A 21,803-nucleotide genomic window follows, 5' to 3' on the forward strand; every position below is an offset into this window, starting at 1 on the left:
ATTTTTTCACAAGTACTAGACATTTTTCTAATAAAAAATATACATCTGAAACAAATGCGCGTCCCGTACGAGAACCAGTGCGAACGCACGAGTTTGTTACTAGTTTCACATAAACGTGTTGCAAAAAAATGTGTTCAACGGGTAAGACATCATAAGAATAGTTTATTGGTGGACCATGCGCCTCTGACACATATGTATATATTTAAAAGCATGCAGTAGTACATCTGACACCTCTTTTTTACTTTGAAATTTTTTTTATTTGAAATATGAATGTTTTGCTATGTTAATAAAATTTATAGTTATTGTGGTAATAAAGCTAAAAAATTGGATATTGTGAAAAAAATTCTACATTAATTTTGTAAATTATCTTAAAAATTTATGAAAATAATCTTCAAATATAAAAGCAAAAAGAGAAAAAAATATTGAGTATATTATTTTGTGAGTGCACGTACTTTGTTTCTATTATTGCCCCCTAGGCGGCTATAGCTACCAGCCTTAGTTTCTCTATCTTAGCAGTTAAGTTAAAGTATTTTACTTCAAATTCAAACTATTTAACATTTAGCTCCTTTATTGTTCTTTGTTTTATATATATATATATATATATATATATATATATATATATATATATATATATATATATATATATATATATATATATATATATATATATATATATATATATATATTTCATATCTAAAAATTAAAAGAGTAATGTTATTCTTACACCCAAAACTTACACCAATACTTACATCAAATACTGTTCATTGTATTTATACGGTGAACTGTGTTTTTTTAAATAAACTAATAATATTTATAAAAAAAATTATTTTTAAAATTACGGACGACACTGTTCATATACGGACGTGCATTAACCAACTTCATTACTGAATTAACCAAGTTTTTACACTGCATTAACCAAGTTTGATGACTGCTGAAAATTATTTTTAATACCTGGATGTTGCATTAACCAACTTCATTACTGCATTAACCAAGTTTTTACACTGCATTAACCAAGTTTGATGAATGCTAAAAATTATTTTTAATATTTGGATGTTGTATTAACCAACTTCACTACTGCATTAATCAAGTTTTTACATTGTATTAATCAAATTTGAGTAATGCTAATCTTACACCCATGAACAGTACTTTACAGTAGTCATTAAATTTGGTTAATGCAATGTAAAAACTTGGTTAATGCAATAATGAAGTTGGTTAATGCAATATCCAGGTATTAAAAATAATTTTTAGCAGTCATCAAACTTGGTTAATGCAGTGTAAAAACTTGGTTAATGCAGTAATGAAGTTGGTTAATGCACGTCCGTACATGAACAGTGCCATCCTTAATTTTAAAAATAAAAATTATTATTTTATTTTAAAAAACACTGTTTACCGTATAAATACGGTGAACAGTATTTGGTGTAAGTATTGGTATAAATGTCTGGGACAACTCGTTTGTCACTTTTACATATACTAGTTATCGTAGTATGTTTTTTTTTATTACAACTCATTTGTTACTTTCACATATATTAATTATTGTTGTATTTTTTTTATTACAACTCGTCTGTCACTTTCACATATATTAATTATTGTTATATGCAAATGAGAATTATTAAAAAAAATTATAATATTATTATTAATTAATAATATAAAAAAAGTAAATTAAAAAAATTAATTAAAAATAGAAAAAATACCATAAATAATTTATTAGTATCCAACTTCTATTTACATACATGATAAAAATATAAAAGAAGTAAACACAAAAAGCATATATAAACAATGACACTAGAGGATGATGATATTTTGTCATAACATATTTATAGTAGTAATTTCTAGTGTTTTAAACAATCAACGTTATTTTGATCGTTGTTAAGAAAATTAGTGATGCTTAACAAAATTAGAGCGACGCGATTTCTACTATTATAGATTTGTTAGTCAAAATTAGTTATTTATTTTATTCACGTCATCAATAAAATTCTCAGTCTTATGGGCTTCCTATTTTCTAGGATTAGTTGCTTTTGAATTTCCTTGTAGCTTGCCATAAAAATTGGCTTTTCTGTTTTGCCTCAGTACGTGTAAAAGGCTATAAAATGCCTAAGGTTCATTTCAATAAACAGACAATTCACTTCCCTTCAAATTTTAGGGTTATTTCATTTTAGTCTCTACATCTGGAATCAGAGCTTCGCAAGGGACCTGATTGGGAGTGAAAAGTGTGTGTGAGTCTACAAACAAAATGTCAGAAAAGTTCGTGCAACCAGCTATTCCAAAATTTGACGGTCATTATGATCATTGGTCAATGATGATGGAAAACTTTCTGAGAAGCAGAGAGATTTGGAGTCTTGTAGACGAAGGAATACCGGCGCCAGCGATTGGAACCGCAGCAGCGAGTGAAGCACAGAAAAAAAGCGTGGAGGAAGCCAAGCTCAAGGATATGAAGGTTAAGAATTTTTTATTCCAGGCTATTGATAGAGAAATTCTGGAAACAATTCTTGACAAAGGGACATCAAAGGCAATCTGGATGTCAATGCGACAAAAGTACCAAGGTTCCACAAAGGTTAAGAGGGCACAACTTCAGGCTCTCAGAAGAGAGTTTGAGTTGCTTGCTATGAAAGAAGGAGAGAAGGTGGACAGCTTTCTAGGAAGAACCCTCAGTGTGGTGAACAAGATGAAATCAAATGGTGAAAACATGGAGCAAAGCACGGTGGTCAGTAAGATACTTAGATCATTGACTTCTAAATTCAATTATGTTGTATGCTCGATAGAGGAGTCAAATGATTTAAGCATCTTAACCATTGATGAACTCCATGGAAGTCTTCTTGTTCATGAACAAAGGATGCAAGAACATCAAGTGGAGGAACATGTGTTGAAAGTTGCTCATGATGATAGATTTGGAAGAGGAAGAGGAGGAAGAGCCTTCGTTAGAGGTGAAAGAGGAAGAGGACGTGAAAGACGGGCCCTAAACAAAGCAATTATTGAATGCTTCAAGTGTCATAAGCTTGGACATTTTCAATATGAATGTCCAGAATGGGAGAAAAAGGCAAACTATGCAGAGATGGAAGAAGAAGAGGAACTCTTGTTGATGTCACACATGGATCTGCACCAAACAGGGCAAGAGGAGGTCTGGTTCTTGGATTCAGGATGTAGCAACCACATGACAGGAAACAAAGGTTGGTTCTCTAATTTAGAAGAAGGTATTTGTCAAATTGTGAAATTGGGGAATGACATGACAATGGATGTGGTAGCAAAAGGAAATGTAAGAATGCAAGTTAATGGTGTCACTCAAGTAATCTCAGATGTCTACTTTGTTCCCGAGCTTAAGAATAATCTCCTTAGCTTAGGACAGCTTCAAGAAAAAGGGTTGGCAATATTGATTCAAAACGGAACATGTAAAGTATTTCACTCTAGGAAGGGTTTAATCATGCAAACTAGTATGAGTGGAAATAGAATGTTTCATGTGTCAGCCACTGCAGCACCAAAGGAAACCATGTGTCTACAAACAGAGCTAGAGACAGAAAAAGAAGCTCACCTGTGGCACTGCAGGTTTGGGCACCTTAATCACAAGGGTCTCAATACATTGTCACAAAAACACTTGGTAGATGGCTTACCAAATCTAAAGATCCCAAAGAAGACCTGCATCACCTGCTTGATTGGAAAACAACACAGAAGATCAATCCCAAAGAAAAGCATGTGGAGAGCCTCAAGGAAACTACAACTCGTACATGCCGACATATGCGGTCCTCTCAAGCCTTCGTCAAACAGCAATAAGAGGTATATTTTAAGCTTTATAGATGATTTCTCACGTAAAACATGGGTTTATTTCTTACATGAGAAATCTGAAGCATTCCAAAATTTCAAGAACTACAAAATTAGCGTTGAAAAAGAAGTTGGTGAACACATTGCTTGCTTGAGAACAGATAGAGGTGGTGAGTTCACCTCACATGAATTTGAAGAATCCTGCAAAACTCAAGGCATCAGAAGGCAATTAACAACGGCTTATACTCCTCAGCAAAACGGAGTCGCTGAGAGGAAAAATAGGACAATCATGAATGGTGTGAGGGTTGTATTGAACGAAAGGCAAGTTCCGAAGGTATTTTGGCCAGAAGTTGTGAAATGGTGTGTGCACGTACAAAATCGAAGTCCAACTTCAGCAATAGAAAATACAACTCCCGAAGAAGCATGGAGCAATATGAGGCCTACGGTGGCATATTTCAAAGTCTTCGGGTGCGTGGCTCATGTTCATATACCAGATTAAAAAAGAACCAAGCTTGAGGATAAGAGTAAGATGTGTGTGTTTTTAGGAATCAGCGACGGATCAAAAGCTTACAAATTATTTGATCCAGTTTCCAAGAAAATCATTGTAAGCAAAGATGTGGTGTTTGAAGAAGAGAAAAATTGGGATTGGGGAAGAACCGATGAAGAAAGGAAGGCTGATGTGTTAGTGTGTGAAGATGAAGATGACAATCTTGAGGAAGAAGAAGTTGAGCAAGAAGAAGAAGCTGGGCAAGAAGAAAATGAAGATGGTGGTGGCAGCTCAAGTGGAATCAGATCACCTGCAAGTGAGGACAGCAACACTACTCCAGAAAGTCTAGTTCAAGGGAAGGACAAAAGAGCTAGAAGTAAACCAATATGGATGACAGACTATGTGACAGGGGCTGATTTGTCCGAAGAAGAAAATCTCATGATGCTGATGGCCGAAAGCAAAAATGATCCATGCTTATTCAAAGAAGCACATCGATGCATAAAATGGCAAGAGGCAATGAAAGTTGAGATGGAGGCTATAGAGAAGAACAACACATGGGAGCTAACAGATCTACCAAAAGGAGTCAAGCCAATTGGAGTTAAGTGGATTTTCAAAACTAAACTCAACGAAAGTGGAGAAGTAGAAAAGCACAAAGCCAGATTGGTGGCAAAAGGATATGCACAACGATATGGAATCGATTACATGGAAGTTTTTGCACCGGTAGCCAGACTTGATACGGTACGTCTAATTCTTGCACTTGCAGCTCAATATGAATGGGAAATATTTCAACTTGATGTGAAGAGTGCATTCCTCCATGGAAAACTTGAAGAAGAGGTTTTCATTGAACAACCAGAAGGGTTTATCAAAAAGGGAAAAGAAGACAAGGTTTACAGATTGAAGAAGGCATTATATGGGCTTAAACAGGCGCCAAGGGCTTGGTATAGCAAAATAGAAGCTTATTTCATACGTGAAGGGTTTGAAAAATGTTCCAACGAACACACCTTATTTACCAAGAAAGAAGGAGGTCACATACTTATTGTTAGTATTTATGTAGCTGATCTCATCTTTACTGGAGGCAATAAGAGTATGTGTGATAAATTCAAAAGTTCAATGATGAAAGAATTTGATATGTCTGACTTGGGAATGATGAGATACTTTTTGGGAATTGAAGTTATACAGAATGAAGCTGGAATATTTATCTGCCAAAGAAGATATGCTCGAGAAACCCTTGAAAGATTCGGCATGGGGAGCAACAATTCCGTTAAGAATCCTATCATTCCCGGAACACGATTATCGAAAGATGAGGCAGGAGATGAAATAGATACCACCGTGTTTAAACAAGTAGTTGGAAGCCTCATGTACCTCACAACTACTCGACCAGATCTGATGTATGGAGTAAGCTTGATTAGTAGGTTCATGGCAAATCCAAAAACTTCTCATTGGCTTGCAGCAAAAAGGATTTTAAGGTATGTAAAAGGAACAACTGATTTTGGCATACTTTACAAAAGAGGCAGAAGAAACGCAGGTCTCGCATCTTATACAGATAGCAACTATGCTGGAGATTTGGATGACCGGAAGAGCACATCAGGTTTTGCTTTCATTATGGGGTCTGGAGCAATTGCATGGGCTTCGAAAAAGCAGCCAGTAGTGAGCCTATCAACCACAGAAGCTGAATACATTGCTGCTACACTTTGTGCTTGTCAGTGTATTTGGCTTAGGAGAATATTGGAGCAACTTGGAGCTGAAGAAAAAGGAAGCACGAAAATTAATTGTGACAACAACTCTACAATTCAGCTGTCCAAAAATTCTGTTTTTCATGGACGAAGCAAGCACATCGGAGTAAGATTTCATTTTCTCCGAGACTTGGTAAATGATGGAGTTGTGAAGCTGAGTTTTTGTAGCTCTGAAGAACAGATTGCTGACATAATGACAAAGCCTCTCAAATTGGAGCAATTTGTGAAGCTCCGTGGAATGCTTGGAGTAATTGATGCAGCAGAAGTTTAAGCTCAATGCAGATGCATTAGCTTAAGGGAGGGAATGTTAGTCAAAATTAGTTATTTATTTTATTCACGTCATCAATAAAATTCTCAGTCTTATGGGCTTCCTATTTTCTAGGATTAGTTGCTTTTGAATTTCCTTGTAGCTTGCCATAAAAATTGGCTTTTCTGTTATGCCTCAGTACGTGTAAAAGGCTATAAAATGCCTAAGGTTCATTTGAATAAACAGACAATTCACTTCCCTTCAAATTTTAGGGTTATTTCATTTTAGTCTCTACAAGATTGTCATATTACAGAAGTTGCAAAAATCGCAGCATTCATATGTGATTCAATTTTATTTCTACTTTGTATTTTGATTATATCTAAAGTTTCATAAATTTAAGTGAGACGATACTATCAACATATGAAATCTAACTTTTAAAACTATCATTTTCGTAAAGAATTCAAAGTCTAATTTAGACAGTAACAGACAGAGAATATCAAGGAAAAATTTGACTTGTGCTAATGTTGAATTGTAAATATTATGTTATTCTATTAATCCTAGAAGTCCATTATAGTACATATTTAATGAAAAGTAAGATAAAGAGTTTCAATTTTTCAATTTTTCAATTTTCTTACTCAACTTTTGTAGCAAGGAAGGAATCATCCATAATCATTATAAGTTTAATTTCTTGATTATATTTACTATAGTGATAAATATTTTAAGATGAGTTATTAGTTCTAATAGAAGAATAGTGTGAATTATGTGATTAATAAGTTTTGTTTTGTAAGAATGAATATTCTCTTATGATTATTTAATTTTGTTTATATTTAATGATTTTTTTTCTTTATGAAATTTTGTAAAAAAGCAATAAGATCTAGTTGTAGAATTGCATACGGGAATCAAATGATTCTGGAATTTAGAATTTAAAAATGTGTGTTCATTTTAAAATTATATTTGCTTTTAAAAAATTAGAAATTTATATTTTAAATTTTTTTATTCATTTCTATAATATTTTAATTTTTTTTATTGATTTCTCATTATATGTTTTCTTCAGGATAGTCTTTAAAAACGTGTAAAACAGACAACTACACAAGATCTCAAATTTTTTAAGTTAAATTATAGTTTAAATAAGATCTTATAAATTATGCTCTGATTCTTTTATAATTTTATATTTTACTCCTTCTCATGAAAAATATCATATTTATACTATGCACTGTTTTTTAAAAAAATGTATTAATTTTGTTGATGAAAATAATATTAATTATTAAAATATCTTTCTTAATAGTAATTAATGAAATAATTAAATAGAACAAAAATTAATAAATAAAAATATAATAGTGAAAAAAGATTATATTAATAGTTTAAATGAATAATTTATTTTGAAACAGGAAAAACATATAAATGATGAAAAATACAAATGAAGAATGAATGGAATACCTGAATTAAAAGAAGTCATGCCGGTGGCACACAATATTTCGCCTACTAAGTTCCTGAAAGACCTCCCAAGTGTATTAAGGGCCTGTTTATTTTGTTTTTTTTTTTAAATGATTTTTATAGTGTTAAAAAAATTTTTGAAAAAACTATTTATAAAGAAATTTTTTATAAAAGCTTCAAATGAAAATTTTGTTTGAATAGTTATTCTTAAAATGTGATTTTAAGTATTTCACCTATTTATGGGAAAAATATTTGGATATCAAAATTTCAAAAAATCACTTAATTTTGAAGCTATTTCAAATAGATTTTCATAAAAATTATTTTTAAAATACAACTTTTTGAAAAAATTGCGATTTGGACAAAGTTTTGATCTTCAATAATCTATGTGTATATTCTAGGATGTCAAATTTAGTGTTTCATTTTAAAAAAACGAATATAAAAAAACTTGTAATATTTTGAAAAACAGTTTTAAAAAATCTATATTAAAAAATACAAAGAAAAAATCCATTTTTTTAAAACTGAAACAAGCAGACCCTAAATCAAAACAAAATTTTGTTTTTGTTGACAAAACCAAATTGCATTTACCAACCACTATCTCAAAAAACACAAACATGCTGATCCTATTTTCATATAGTTGGTCGGGAAACAAATGTTTTATTATTAAAATTATGAAAATTCCGTCATTTGCCAAGGCTTTTTAATATTTATCGGATAACAAATGATTTATATTTATATGCACATAATTTTTATAAATATGCTTGTGCGCAGTATAAAAAAAATCGAGGAGATTATGTAATAAAAAATAAAAATGGGTAGACGCTTATGTAAAAAATAAAAATGGGTAAATGCTTGTGTAATAAAAATTAAAAGCTAATTTTAATATATACCAGAGGTTATTATACTAGTTCATAAGTATCACAACTTTTTATTGTCTGTATGTCACTTCAAATCTTCTTCTAAATTCTTTTATTTAAATAAAGTTCTTCCATTTTCATTAGCATCTTATATAAATTATCACAATAAATACATAGTATCAAAAAAATATCACAATTTTTTATTGGTAAAAAATATCACAATAAGTGCCGTATAATAAGAATATTTCACAAAAACTAACATACTATAAATACTTTATCTAATCATATTATACATAACAGTCCCTCTCATCATATTTTGCATCCTCTGCCAGTGGTTCTCCCCTTCGTGGGAGCAAAGGCACATAAGAGCTCGGGTTTTGATTCACTCAAGTAACAGTAACAGAGTTGAATGTAAAAAAAAGAAAAACTAGTAATTTCTAGATAAATTTATTTGTATATCTTCGAAAATAGATCTCACATAAAATGACGAGACCTACGTGTGAGTGACAGTTATCGGTTAGAAAGTGTTCCTTATTCTCTAAAACAAAACACCTCATTACTACTAAATACCAGCTCCATTGCAGAACAAAAGAAAATCTACGTAACTACACAGCTTCATTCTTCGGAAATCGACTACTTACAACTATACATCTGCGACAGTAGGGGCAGTCTCCACAACTGCGAATCCAAGGATCCAAACAAGCAGAGTGAAATTTATGTCCACATTGCAAATGGATTAGTTTATCTCCATCAGTGTAAGATTCCAAGCATATCCCACAATCTTGCGGTATCCTGGATTCTGATTCCATATTGCTGCTGCTAAAAACTTCAAGACGCAAACAGTCAAGGGCCTCCTGAGTGAGACCCGGTGGCTTTGTAGATGTTTGATGCAAGAGCTGGAACCTTGCCATTTGAGAAGTCAAGTCAGTAACTAAAGAGTCCACAGTTGCAACTTCACTTGATAACTCACTTTCTTGATCCTCCTCATCAATTAGATCTCTATTATTTTGCCTGAGGAAACCAACCCTGAAAAATAATGTAAAAATTAAAACTTAATCAAAGGCAATGGCAGGCCTTCAAGAAGAAACAACCAAAAAATTATACAGAAGAAAATTTAATGTCAAATGCGCAGTGACATTCTTTCTAACAATCGACTTATAAAAAAGGACCCAAATAGGTAAGAAGACTAAAAGTCTGATTATTAGAGGCCACATAAGCATCTCCTTGAGGAATAGACATGTTCTGAAAATCAAGAATGTGCCTGATAAACTCAACAAACAAAGTGGGGCAAAATCCTAATAACTAGAAAAGAGAACATGCATAATGTAACATATATCTGTTGAATTGTAATATATTACTATAGTAAAGAGAAATTTGAATCCACAGCAATAAATATGCACAATGGTCATCCATAATACCGACCTAATTAATCTCCCTAATCCATACGTTCTAAAGATGAAGATATTTTTATGCAGATATAACAGATAGTGCACAAAAGACAACTAGCCCAAATTCCATATGCAAGAAATTATATTTCTTGGAGGACTACATCAAGGAAATTCTTTGATCTATGCTTTAAGGGTTGCCCACTACACTTTTAGTCTTCATACTTCCGCATTTGTGCAATTTTGGTCTCGGTAGTTTCAATTATGCAATTCGAGTCATAAATATTTCTTAATGACGCAATTGAGTCTCTCTAATAGTCTTCCGGCCAATTTTGAATAGAATCTAACGACATTAACAGAGATTTTCCATGATATATTATTGTTGGTTAGAGATCGTTATTTATGCAAAATGAAATTAGTCAGAAGAAATATTTTGAAAAGCAACATCTTTGTTCAAAAAGAAGAAGAAAAATAACAAAGTGAGAAGCAAAAGCCAATGAAATACCACCAAGAAAATCAGTGACAGCCTACATAAAATGACAAGGGACCAAGGGAATCTGTGTCAGATACAAACAACAATTGAACACAAGGGGAAGGAAATGGGACCAATAGAATCCGTGTTCGATACAAACAACAATGAAACACAAGGGGAAAGAAATCTAAGGGACTAAATTGACAGACACATTTTTATTTAAAGGAGAAAATTGCAATAATGCAAAGTTGACTAAAATTAAACTATTCGACGCTTAAAATTTTGAAGAGCAAAATGCTAATTTACTCTACTTTATAAACATATCTCATAAATCAATCAACAATGAACAAGACCTTAGTTGCTAATCTTAGAGACAAATTTACTATACAATAATCATGTCACGAATAAATTGATTTCACATGCTAGCATTTCAAGCTCACAATTTAACCTCAAATACCCAACCATACATTTAATATAGTAACATACTCTTAGTTCTACAAACATAGCAATATTACTATTTCTAGCATGCATTTTCAAGAAAATGAAGAGAAACAAATTGAAAATCAAACCTGTTTCTATCAACAGGCTCTCCTCTCAACCTCTGAAGGAGTCTTTCTCGCGCAAGTCTCACACCTACAGGTAATCTGTTACCACCACTCGAACTTGGAATACCTCTCACACTTTCTCCAGAATCAAAGTTATCATGAAACAGAGACCGACGATACCTCGCATCAAATCTATCAGATACACGCTCCTATTAAACATAAAATTCAGTTAATCAAATTTCACTATATCAATAATAACCAGAACAAACCCTAATTCACGGTATCAATTTTCAATCAACAAAAACAAATCGATAAATATAACAAACACGCTATACTTTCTAAATTAAGAGTATCAATTGAATTGAATGTATGTAAGAAATTGATGGAAAATAGGAATGGTACCGGGTGACGGACGCGGCGGACGTTGTAGTGGCGGCGGATACGGAGAGAATCATCATCGTCGGAGTCGTGGAAGCGGTGGTTATGGAAGTCTGGAGAAGGTGAGGAGTGGAAAGATGGATCGAGATCATTTCGGCCTAATCGGTGTCTTCGATTGTGGAATAGTTCTGAAGCGCTCGTCATGCACTGCGAAATCGTTACCGACGGATCTTTCGTCGCTCTGAGATTAGAGACGGATATTGGAATATAAAGACATAGATTGGAAAAATAAAAAAGAGAGAGAAAATGAAATAATGAAAAGTCAATGGGAACTTCGAGGAAGAATTCATACAGTAATATGAACCGCGATTCTTTTTATTTGCCAGGAAAGTTCGAATAAAATTTAAGTGAAATTTCCAGTAAAACAGAAAATGGTAGTTTCGCTATGAGGACACATTATCTAAAAATAAAAAATAAAATTATTTTATAAACTGTATTTTGTATTTCTTATATTTAGAGTTTATTTTATTCAATATAATAATTTTATTTTTATGGGAGAGTGAGTCATTGCTTTTCTTTAGATAAGGTAAGAATATTTTAAAATTTAAAAGAATTAGAATGCCACATGGCATACATAACCTAAAAAGTGGAAGTGTTTAGATGGAAACCTCTCATCTCATAATTGTAACAGAGGCATTTAACAAGAAGAAATTCTCAGCCATTGTTTCATCAGCTGACATGTTACACAAAATCAGAAATCCACACCGCTCTCTTGTTTATTGAAGGAAAAAATAAACTTGCTTTATTTCATTTTTGGAGCCATGAAAGGAAAAGTGAAAATCTCCAAATTGAAGTTGAGCATACCTATTTTGTGTCTTTGTTTATTTTTCTTCTTTCTTGGTCTATTTATGTCTCCTATCGTATTTCAGGTACCTCTGATTTATTCCTTTGATTTTTTTTATTGTACCTTTCTTGATCAATCTCATATTGATCATTGAGAATTATTGTAGAATTGGGTTGATGAGGGATCCCATTTGAGAATTCACCAAGATTTTGTAAAGAAGGAATATGACCCTATTCAACATGGAAAATCTGGAGAATCCTTTGTTGAATCAATTCCGTTTCAGGTTATTTCTCTTATTTTATAAAATCATTAAAACTAAACACTTCAAATTCACATTATTAATCTCTAGCACTTAATAATTCCGGTCAAGAAGAGAGAAATAAACTAAGAGACAAACAAATTGTATGATATTGATTCAAACGATAAAATGATTATTACAATGACTACATGATACCTTTTTATAATGATTATGATCAATTGACAAATCTTAACTAACTTGTAACAAAAGTAACAAACTAATAACTACCTAAAACAAATATATAAATTAACTATAACAATTTCAATGTGTTAAAAAAATATAATTTATGCAGATTTTGAGTTTGAATCCAAGAGCTGTTTACTTTCCAAACTTCACAAGTGTAGAAACATGTGAGCAGATAATTGAAATGGCAAAGCCAACAGTTGAACCATCAAAGCTAGCTTTGCGAAAAGGAGAAGATGCAGAGAGCACAAAAGGCACAAGAACAAGGTACTATCATTTCATTATTATTAACTTAAATGATACTTTATGATTATTCTTACAACTTTCTCCGAGAATATTTCAACTCATTTGGAAACAGTTCAGGCGTATTCATCGGTGCATCAGAAGATAAATCTGGCATTTTGGATATGATTGAGAGGAAAATCGCTAAGGTTACAATGATTCCAAAGACATATGGAGAAGTATGAATGACTCTGTACAATTTAGTTTTATAGTCTTTCATCATGGTTAATTATTCGTATGTATGATCTAACTGATAATGTTCTTTCTGTTTTTGCAGGATTTCAATATATTGAGGTATGAAGTTGGCCAAAAATATGATTCTCATTATGACGCTTTCGATCCAGCTGAGTATGGCCATGTTGATAGCCAAAGGGTATATATTGTCGTCATTGTTAAAATTCATTTTTTGACATAATAGATTGTAAAAAAGATTATGGTTATATGTTTGTAAATTCGAGCTCAACTCGTAAAAATCGATATTATTAGGTTGAATGTCAATACTAAGGTTGGAATCCTAGTTGTGTGTGTGAGTTTCTAGTGATTATGACCGCTTCCTCTACAAATCAAAAGATTATGGTTCTTCTGAACATTGATTCTAAGTGATCATACTTAATTGTCACAGGTTGCTTCCTTCTTATTATACTTATCAAATGTAGAAATGGGAGGAGAAACAATGTTCCCTTATGAGGTAAATGTTGTCATTTTTATACTTTACACTGTGAATCTTTGAATAAATACTAATTGTATATTCCAACTGTTAGGATGGTTTAAATGTTGATACAAATTATGATTACAAAAAATGCGTTGGTTTGAAGGTGAAGCCTAGACAAGGTGATGGACTTTTATTTTATTCGGTGTTTCCAAATGGAAAAATTGATAAGGTATTATTTCATTTTAAAATAGATATGGAGATATAAATTTTCATTTGACTTAAAGAGATGATATACATGTAAAAACTTTTATGGCAAAAGAGAGGATTTACATTGTTCATTTTTAAATATTGTGCAGAATTCTCTTCATGGAAGTTGTCCTGTGATAAAAGGAGAGAAATGGGTCGCAACAAAGTGGATTAATGATAAACAACAACAGAGGCACTACTAGTTTTTCTTAGACACGAAGATTCTACAAAATTTATTTTCCTAAGTAAATTGATTTATGAACTCTTCTATCTTAGAATTGAGAGAACTTTTTAATCATGTTCTAATAACATCAATGAATCTTCTTCTACTGATTCGTTAGCTGGTCGTCATGAAAATCAGAATTTCAAGATCTAAACTTCTTTTCACAAATTACTCAATTTTTTGACTAGAATCTATCAAAATAATAATACAAAAAAATGCTAGAAAAGATTAAGTATCTATATTGATGAAGAGGATTCTCAAGTGTTTTTTGATGAAGAAAACTAAGAGCACATTGACAAATGTCAACATAATACATGGGGAAAGATCATCACATAGAATCATATTCATAAGCAATATAAAGTATTTGCAATTTTCTACACGTGGACTAATTTTGAGGGGTTAAAGATTAATGATAAAGAAGCTAAAGTCATGCACATATCTATGGATTAATAGAGTAATATGGACAAAAATCATTAAAATTTAATTTTGATTTACTTAACGTATAAAAGTTGATCACCCTTTTGAAAGCATCAAAGAAAGAAAGTATGTTTTAAGTTGATCTTAAATCTGCTCCAATTTTATTTTCCTTGTGACTTGATTGGTCAAGTGATGCTAATTGCTCTTAAGATCTCCAACCATAACCTAGTTAATGATGATAACAATTATATTAATAAAATAATTATTGTTAATAATTTTGAAACAATATCAATCAAGAGCAATTAGAAAATATAATTATTTTAAATAACCTTGGTACAATGTCAGACAAGAGCAATTAGAAAATATTTTCTAAAAACTTCTTAGAATTTTTTATAAGCCGAGTTTGCAAAAACAAATTAATGATAATACAGGGTACAAACAACAACAACAACAAAATGATAGTTTTAAAGGCTAGTTTGATATTTTTGTTGCGAGTATAATTCAAGTTAAGTAACTCAAGTCCAAGCCCAAACTCAAGTTATTTAGGGTTTGTTATGCTAGTTACTTATAATAGAAGTCATATACTTGTATATATACACATATTTATAATTCAGTTTTTACATCATTCAATAACAACCATACTTCAATATTTTTCATTCTCTCTCTCTCTCTCTCTCTCTCTCTCTCTCTCTCTCTCTCTCTCTCTCTCTCTCTCTCTCTCTCTCTCTCTCTCTCTCTCTCTCTCTCTCTCTCTCTCTCTCTCTCTGTTTCTCTAATTCTCTTCTCATCTCAAGTGCCTCACGCACTAACAAATTGGTATCTAGAGCTTCAATTAGGTTCTTGATCATGTTTTCAAGAATCACATGTCGGTGATCGTGTTTTCGAGATCGTGGGTTGTTAATCAATAGCTGCAAAGATGAGCGGTAACAATGGCAATATTCCAAATTTTCTTACAATTCTCGATGGAAAAAATTGGATCCGGTGTGTTATACCCCAAAATTTGCCCGCATCTTTTTTTTAAAAAAAAAAAGAAGGCAACAGATTTCTGTCTAAAAGTTGGGAGTTTCATAATCTTGGATTTTTATTCCATAAATATCCTGATTTATGAAATACTTGGTTTTTAGAATTTTTCTTATACGGTATTTTGGTTCGCTGTTGTAATTTATTTTTACGCAAACGCCAAGTACTGTTTATCACTTCACACACGCTATCTATTTGAGATTTATTTACGGATAAACAGTACTGATGCAATTGGTACAGAATTTATTTTGCAGGCGCAAAGTCCGGGGATTCAGACTGTACTGGTAACAAGTAAATTATTACTAACTTTTGTTTCCCACTAATTTTTGTACTATATTCTATTATTTTCAAAATCTCTTTCTTTCTCTTTCTTTCAAAATCAAATCCTAACTTTATTCTATACATCTCTTTTTCAAACCCTACCATAACACTTTCTTTCAAATCCTACTTCCACTCAAATTTTCCTTTTTTTGTACGTAATCACTTCATTCCCCAACGTCTCTATCCTTCTTTTCATTCTATAAATACCTCTCATTCTTTCCATAAAATATCACGTCAAATTTCATTCAATCTCTCAAAATTCTACTTCATATTCATTCTCTCTTCTTCCCCGGCGAAATGGCGAAGCGGATGGAAACGTGTTTTCTTATGGTCATCACCATTGCTACGGTGATCATGTCCTTCTTCTGTCTGCATAGTCCTGAAAAATGTGGACCTGCGATGGTTACACTTCCGATCATCTATTTTCTGTTGGTCATAGCATGGATTATTAATCGTCATATGTAAAGTTTGTCGTATCTTCTGTTTTTAGAATGTACCGTTCTTTATATTTACCGTGTTGTTCACTACGTTTTGTTTAGGTAATATTTGTACTGTCAGTATTAAGTATTACACTATCTATTATATCGTCATTTAACTAGTAATATAATATTATATGTGTTTATTGCTAGTTAAAATATTTATTTTTTTCTGTGCATTAAATCCTTTCAGTCTTATTATTGATGGTAATTTTGTTCTCGTACAGTGTACTTTAATTATTTATTATGTTTTTGTTTTTCTAACAAATCATGTAAATAATTTCTCACCATTAACACAACAAAAACAAAAAGAAAAATTAACTTTAACTGTTGAATTTTCACTTTAACTGTTACGTTAATACCCGGACAGCCAGTTGACAGTCAAACCCGCTGACAGTGCAATTCTCCGTGTTTTGTACCATCAATCAAATCAATCTTTTGCATTTCAAAATTCCAAGATTTTTGTTCTAGAAGTCTTCTGAATATCACATGATTAGCAGAGACTTAACACTGCACAAAAATCAGGTACGCTTAACTGTCTCCTACACAAACAGTCCCTAACTAGGGTTTTTTGTTTTTTTCAGGAGAACAAGTTTTTTGAGACTTCAAATGGATTTCATGGACCTCCATATATCTCAAAGTACCATCATACAAATTGTCAAACTTCAACTCGCTCAGACGCACAGTCAACAGACGACCCGTTTGACCAAAAAGTCAACAGACAGTCAAAAATGAAATTTTTTGTCAACATCCATATTTTGTCAAAAGATTCATCATTTGATCATTGGTTGATCATAATTCATCAAGGAAAGATCAAAAATCAACAAAACCCTAAGTTTCAAAATTAGGGTTTTCTCCTAAAAAGTCAACTGAACTTTGACTGGTCATAACTCTCTCATCCTTCATCCAAAAAATTCAAACCAAAGCTCATTTTGAAGAAAATTCAATTATCTTTCAAATGCAATTGGTCCCATGGTCATTAGATTCACCATTTGAAAAATATGAACCAAGACATTACAGGTCATTTTCAAAGTCAACAAAAAGTCACTTTTTTCAAAAGGACACACAAGGAGCATGGAAAATCATTTTGATATGAGACCAAAGGCATTGGTTAAAGGACATCTTGAGGTTTCCAAAAAGTACAAGAACTCCTTCATATGATAAAAATTGAGGGATTTATGCCTTGTTGAAGTTGGCTAAATTTTGGGAAAATGCATGAAATCAACATTGATCAAAAATGTTTCTTCTTCCAAATGAGACCTAATTTCCATGATCCAAACATGTTTCCCATAATGTGAAGGGCCTCCCACGACCAAGACAAAGCCCATAGCATTTTTGTTTCTTTTTTGATTTAATTTTATCACATTTAAGATTAAATTAAAAAAGGAAAATGGAAGGATAATATGTAGCTTTGTTCTTAAGCATGAGTCACCAAGAATCAATCAAAGCTCTGCAACAAAAGAAGTGCAGCAGGCCTAGAGCAAGAGGTGTGGAAAAATCAAGCCATGGTTTCTTGAATTCAAAGCTTAATATATTAAAAAATTCCAAAATTCAACAAAAGCACTTAATGCTTTTTAGCTTAGTTTTGAAGCACTTCATTGCTTATATAATGGCTAGAACACTTCAGTAGAAAAGGAGAACACGAATTGATAGCCTACCATATGCATATACCACTCTTGTAACAACTTGTAATATTCAAAGAAACTTGAAATTCGAATTTTAAGTTTAAGTCATTTTCAATACAAACTAAGTATTCAAACATCATCTCTGAACTTCATTGAACTTGTCCAAATAAATTTTAAGCATCAAAGCCTCACAAATCGAGCCACACAAGCCACGGTTTTTTCAAACATAAATCACCACATATCTGATCATACACGCATGTTTAACAAGATGTAGACACATATTTGAGTTTAGCTTGATGTACTGACCGTTTCTGGAAGTTTAATTGATGTTTGGATACCTGTACGAGGAACCACCATTTTAGGGTTCTTGCTTCCAAAATTAGGGCTTTACGATCCATGCAAAATTACAAGTTTTAATTGATACCAGTGAACTCGTATGAACAAGACGAGTTGATTGGTAGCCTCGCGCCAAATTTATTTTGTGTTTTGCTTGTATTCGTTATTTTAACAGGTGTAATAGGTTGAAGTCTTTTACAGCACCTGGAAATGAGCGCTGTAAAAAGTGTTCTGATGAAGAAGATGAAGACGTGGCTCCCTCCCATTGGCTGAGGGACGCGCGTGTTTCAGTTTTAAAATCCTGGATCTGGTGCTTTGCAGTCTATGCTTTTGCCATGTGCCTCACTCTAATCACCCTCAGATCCACTTGCCAGCTCATCCAACGCTCTAGCCTTGCCAGTCCATACCATGGACTCTCTATCCAATCACACCAGATCATAACTTAATATATTTTCATTTTATTTAATTTTCTTTGTAAAATTATTTTAAAATAGTTTTAAAAATCTAAAAAATACACAAAAAATATTTTCAAGTTGGTAAAATAATATATTATTTTCTGATATAAAAATATTTTATTTTTCCTCATAATTTAAATATTTTGTATAATTAATTAGATAATATGTATATATTTACCTTTTAATTATTCCAACCCATCAAAAAATCATTAAAAAAATTGTTCTTTATATTAAATATAGTTTATATATTATAAGCTAATTTTGTACATATTTAGGATAATTTTCTCTTTAAGTTTTAATTATTTGTGTAATTATTTGTATAATTATATGATTATTTAACTTAATAATTTCAAAATCAATTTCAAAAAAATCAAAAAAAATTAGTTTTATTTTAAAATTAATTGACAAGTATTTTGAACATATTTCAAACTTAATTTTTAGGTTTAAATTTTATTTCTACCTTTTTCTCATTTTAATTAAATTAATCATGCATTAATTCTAATTAAAATCAACCATACAAAAAATCCAAAAATATTTGTTTATCTTATTGCAATTTAAAATTCCTAGATAAGTGTATAGGTTGTCAAATTCATGTAAATAGCGTAGTTTACATTTCCCGCACAATCGATGTAATAGCGTAGATTTACTTTCCGCATTTTACATTTCCGCATTTTAATTTCTGTACATATAAAACTGCGTGTATGTCAAAGATAAAAGTTGAAGCGTTAGGTCACTAACTTCAAAGATAAAATATCTGAATCAAAACACAATCGCACTTGCACCTCTTAGGGTAATCCCTCTTTTACTCTTTTCAGAAATCAAAATCAAATTCTACTGTTTCAAATGCAAAATCAAACTTTTGTTTACATCTGATAAAAGGAGAATTTTCTAAAGGAAATAGGAAAAGACCTTATAAACTTAGGGTAGACCTCCTAATTGCTTGCTCAAATCAAAACAACAAATGTCTCACATATTCACCGTTTTTCAAAACAAAACTTTCAAAAAAGACAATACTTGGTATATATCCAAAAAAGGATCATTACAAAGTTAAAGATCTTTTTTCAAAACATCTTTCGAAAAACAAAACACTTTGTATACATCCGCACAAGGATCATTACAAAGTTAATTTGCAAAGGTATTTTAAAACCACATACAAGCATTTAAAGGCAAGACAAACGATTCAAAGAAATGAGCCAAGCAACTAAGAGCCCATGGATAACCATGGATACAAAGGGTGCTAACACCTTCCCTTTGTATAACCTATCCCCTTACCCAGAATTTCTTAAAGGTCTTTTTCTGTTTCTTTTATAAACCTTTCCTTAATTGGATAAAATAAAAGTCGGTGGCGACTCTCTGATTTTCACAACTCAAAAAAAAGCAAAAGAAGAGTCAGTTTGCGTCTCACAAAACCGAGTGCATGACATGGTGGAATAAACAAATGTAATCATTATTTGGTTTTCAGGAAACCCTGGAAGTGGTCACTAATGACGTTCCTGCGCTTGCTCAGAATGCAACCGAAACCCAAAGAACTGTCCACAAGGATGCCAAGAAAAAGGATTACAAGGCGGCATTTTGTATTCAATTGGCAATAGACACGGCGAACATGGTCGGGTTTCTCATGTTGGATCAGAGGAGGAAGATTGGAATATTCTTGTCAAGTATTATGAAGGAGGTGATAAGGTGAAAATTGTCAAACTGCATGTGCTATGAAGGAAATATGAATTACTGCAGATGGGAGAAGATGGAAATATTACAGGCTATGTCGCGAAGGTGTAGAATCTTGTTCATCTCATGAAAGGTTGTGATAAAGTCCTAACCGATAAGATGATAGTTGAGAAGGTAATGAATACGTTAACCTCTCACTTTGATCATGTTATCGTAGCTATTCAAGAATTCAACAATCTTGAAATCATGAAACTGGAAGATTTGGTTGGTTCGTTGGAGGCTGGTATAGAAGAATGGGGTCCAAGATTCAATGTAAGCACTACAAACCCAGACATGGAAGATGCATGGTGTTTCCAATAAGTTTAAAGGCAAATGATACAAGACTCAAAGCAATAAGTCTTGGTCGGATCCTCAAAAGCATATGGTCGATGATAGGGTCTCTGAATCCTCGAAAAGACGATAAGGAAACTCCTATCAGAAAGATAAAGAGAAAAAAGGTGTGTAGTGCTATAATTATGAAAAGTGGGGTCACTTGGTCAAGAAATATTGGTACAAGGAAGACAAAGGAGCGACAAAATGCAAGGATGAAGGAGATAAAACTTTCATGAAAAGATTCAAATGATTATGAAGATAGGGTGGTTATGGTTGTAGTTGCAGATGAGCAAGTCGACTCCAAGATCTGATTCTTCGACACAAGCTGCTCGAATCACATGACTGGTCAAAGAGTGTGGTTAGCATATTTCGAGGATTCAAAGAAGAGAAAAGTCAAACTTGCTGATAATAGCTCGTTACAAGTAGAAGGTACTGACAACATAGTTATTCAAATGAGCGACGAAGCAAAGGCTATGATCAAAGGTGTACTTTATGTACCTAGAATAAAGTGCGATTTGCTAAATGTTGGACAATTGGTCGAAAAAGGTTTCTCAATTAAAATTATGGCACTTGCAATACATGTCAATACTGACGTCCCAACATTAGAACATAATGTCAAGACAGATGTTACAACATTTGTTGACACACAAAACTAATATATCAAAATTGTAACTTATATAGAAATAAATTGCAGAACAAGAAATAAAATAGATCATTGTTAACCAAGTTCGGTGCAACATCACCTACTCTGGGGGCTACCAAGCCAGGAAGGAAATTCACCATGATAGTATTAATTCAAAGCCTAAACAGTCTCAGTTTACAACTTCTCGCCTAATCACTAGCTTGTGTAACACATAACAGGTATTCTTCCAGAGTGTTAAGTTTAGAATCTAATGACGTCACATACCCTATTGCTAGAGTCAGAACCTGTTTAGCAAAAGCTACACACTAGACAGAAACCATTAGAGCACATAATTGTTCTTTAAGATAACATGTAAAGTTATCATCAAAATTTAAGGCCAGATGCAGAACCAATCTTGTTCTTATAGTTAATTGGATGGCTCGACAGATTGGTTCAAAGGAACATGTCTAAGGTCTCATGC

The 21,803-nt window shown here is 32.3% G+C and overlaps 2 protein-coding genes across 3 annotated transcripts; one reads left to right on the forward strand and one right to left on the reverse strand.

Annotated features, from left to right (window-relative positions):
- Positions 1 to 8,684: 8,684 nt before the first annotated feature.
- LOC131643367 (probable E3 ubiquitin-protein ligase RHY1A) lies at positions 8,685 to 11,702 on the reverse strand. The gene is made up of 3 exons (XM_058913572.1): positions 11,310 to 11,702; positions 10,932 to 11,116; positions 8,685 to 9,531 (listed from the first exon to the last, which is right to left on the reverse strand). Exons 1-3 carry the CDS (start codon positions 11,487 to 11,489, stop codon positions 9,111 to 9,113), a joined length of 786 nt encoding a protein of 261 aa, XP_058769555.1. The 5' UTR covers positions 11,490 to 11,702; the 3' UTR covers positions 8,685 to 9,110.
- A 231-nt stretch (positions 11,703 to 11,933) lies between these two features.
- Positions 11,934 to 14,130, forward strand: LOC131643366 (probable prolyl 4-hydroxylase 9). 2 transcript variants are annotated; one of them, XM_058913571.1, is made up of 8 exons: positions 11,934 to 12,214; positions 12,296 to 12,412; positions 12,720 to 12,877; positions 12,969 to 13,071; positions 13,170 to 13,265; positions 13,515 to 13,580; positions 13,708 to 13,773; positions 13,901 to 14,130. In XM_058913571.1, exons 1-8 carry the CDS (start codon positions 12,107 to 12,109, stop codon positions 13,991 to 13,993), a joined length of 807 nt encoding a protein of 268 aa, XP_058769554.1. In that variant the 5' UTR covers positions 11,934 to 12,106; the 3' UTR covers positions 13,994 to 14,130. The 2 variants fall into 2 exon arrangements, with proteins under 2 accessions (XP_058769554.1, XP_058769553.1); XM_058913570.1 differs by having other exon boundaries at positions 11,936 to 12,214; positions 13,654 to 13,773.
- Positions 14,131 to 21,803: the final 7,673 nt, after the last annotated feature.

Source organism: Vicia villosa, linkage group LG1 (assembly GCF_029867415.1).
Source record: "Vicia villosa cultivar HV-30 ecotype Madison, WI linkage group LG1, Vvil1.0, whole genome shotgun sequence".
NCBI lineage: Eukaryota > Viridiplantae > Streptophyta > Magnoliopsida > Fabales > Fabaceae > Vicia > Vicia villosa.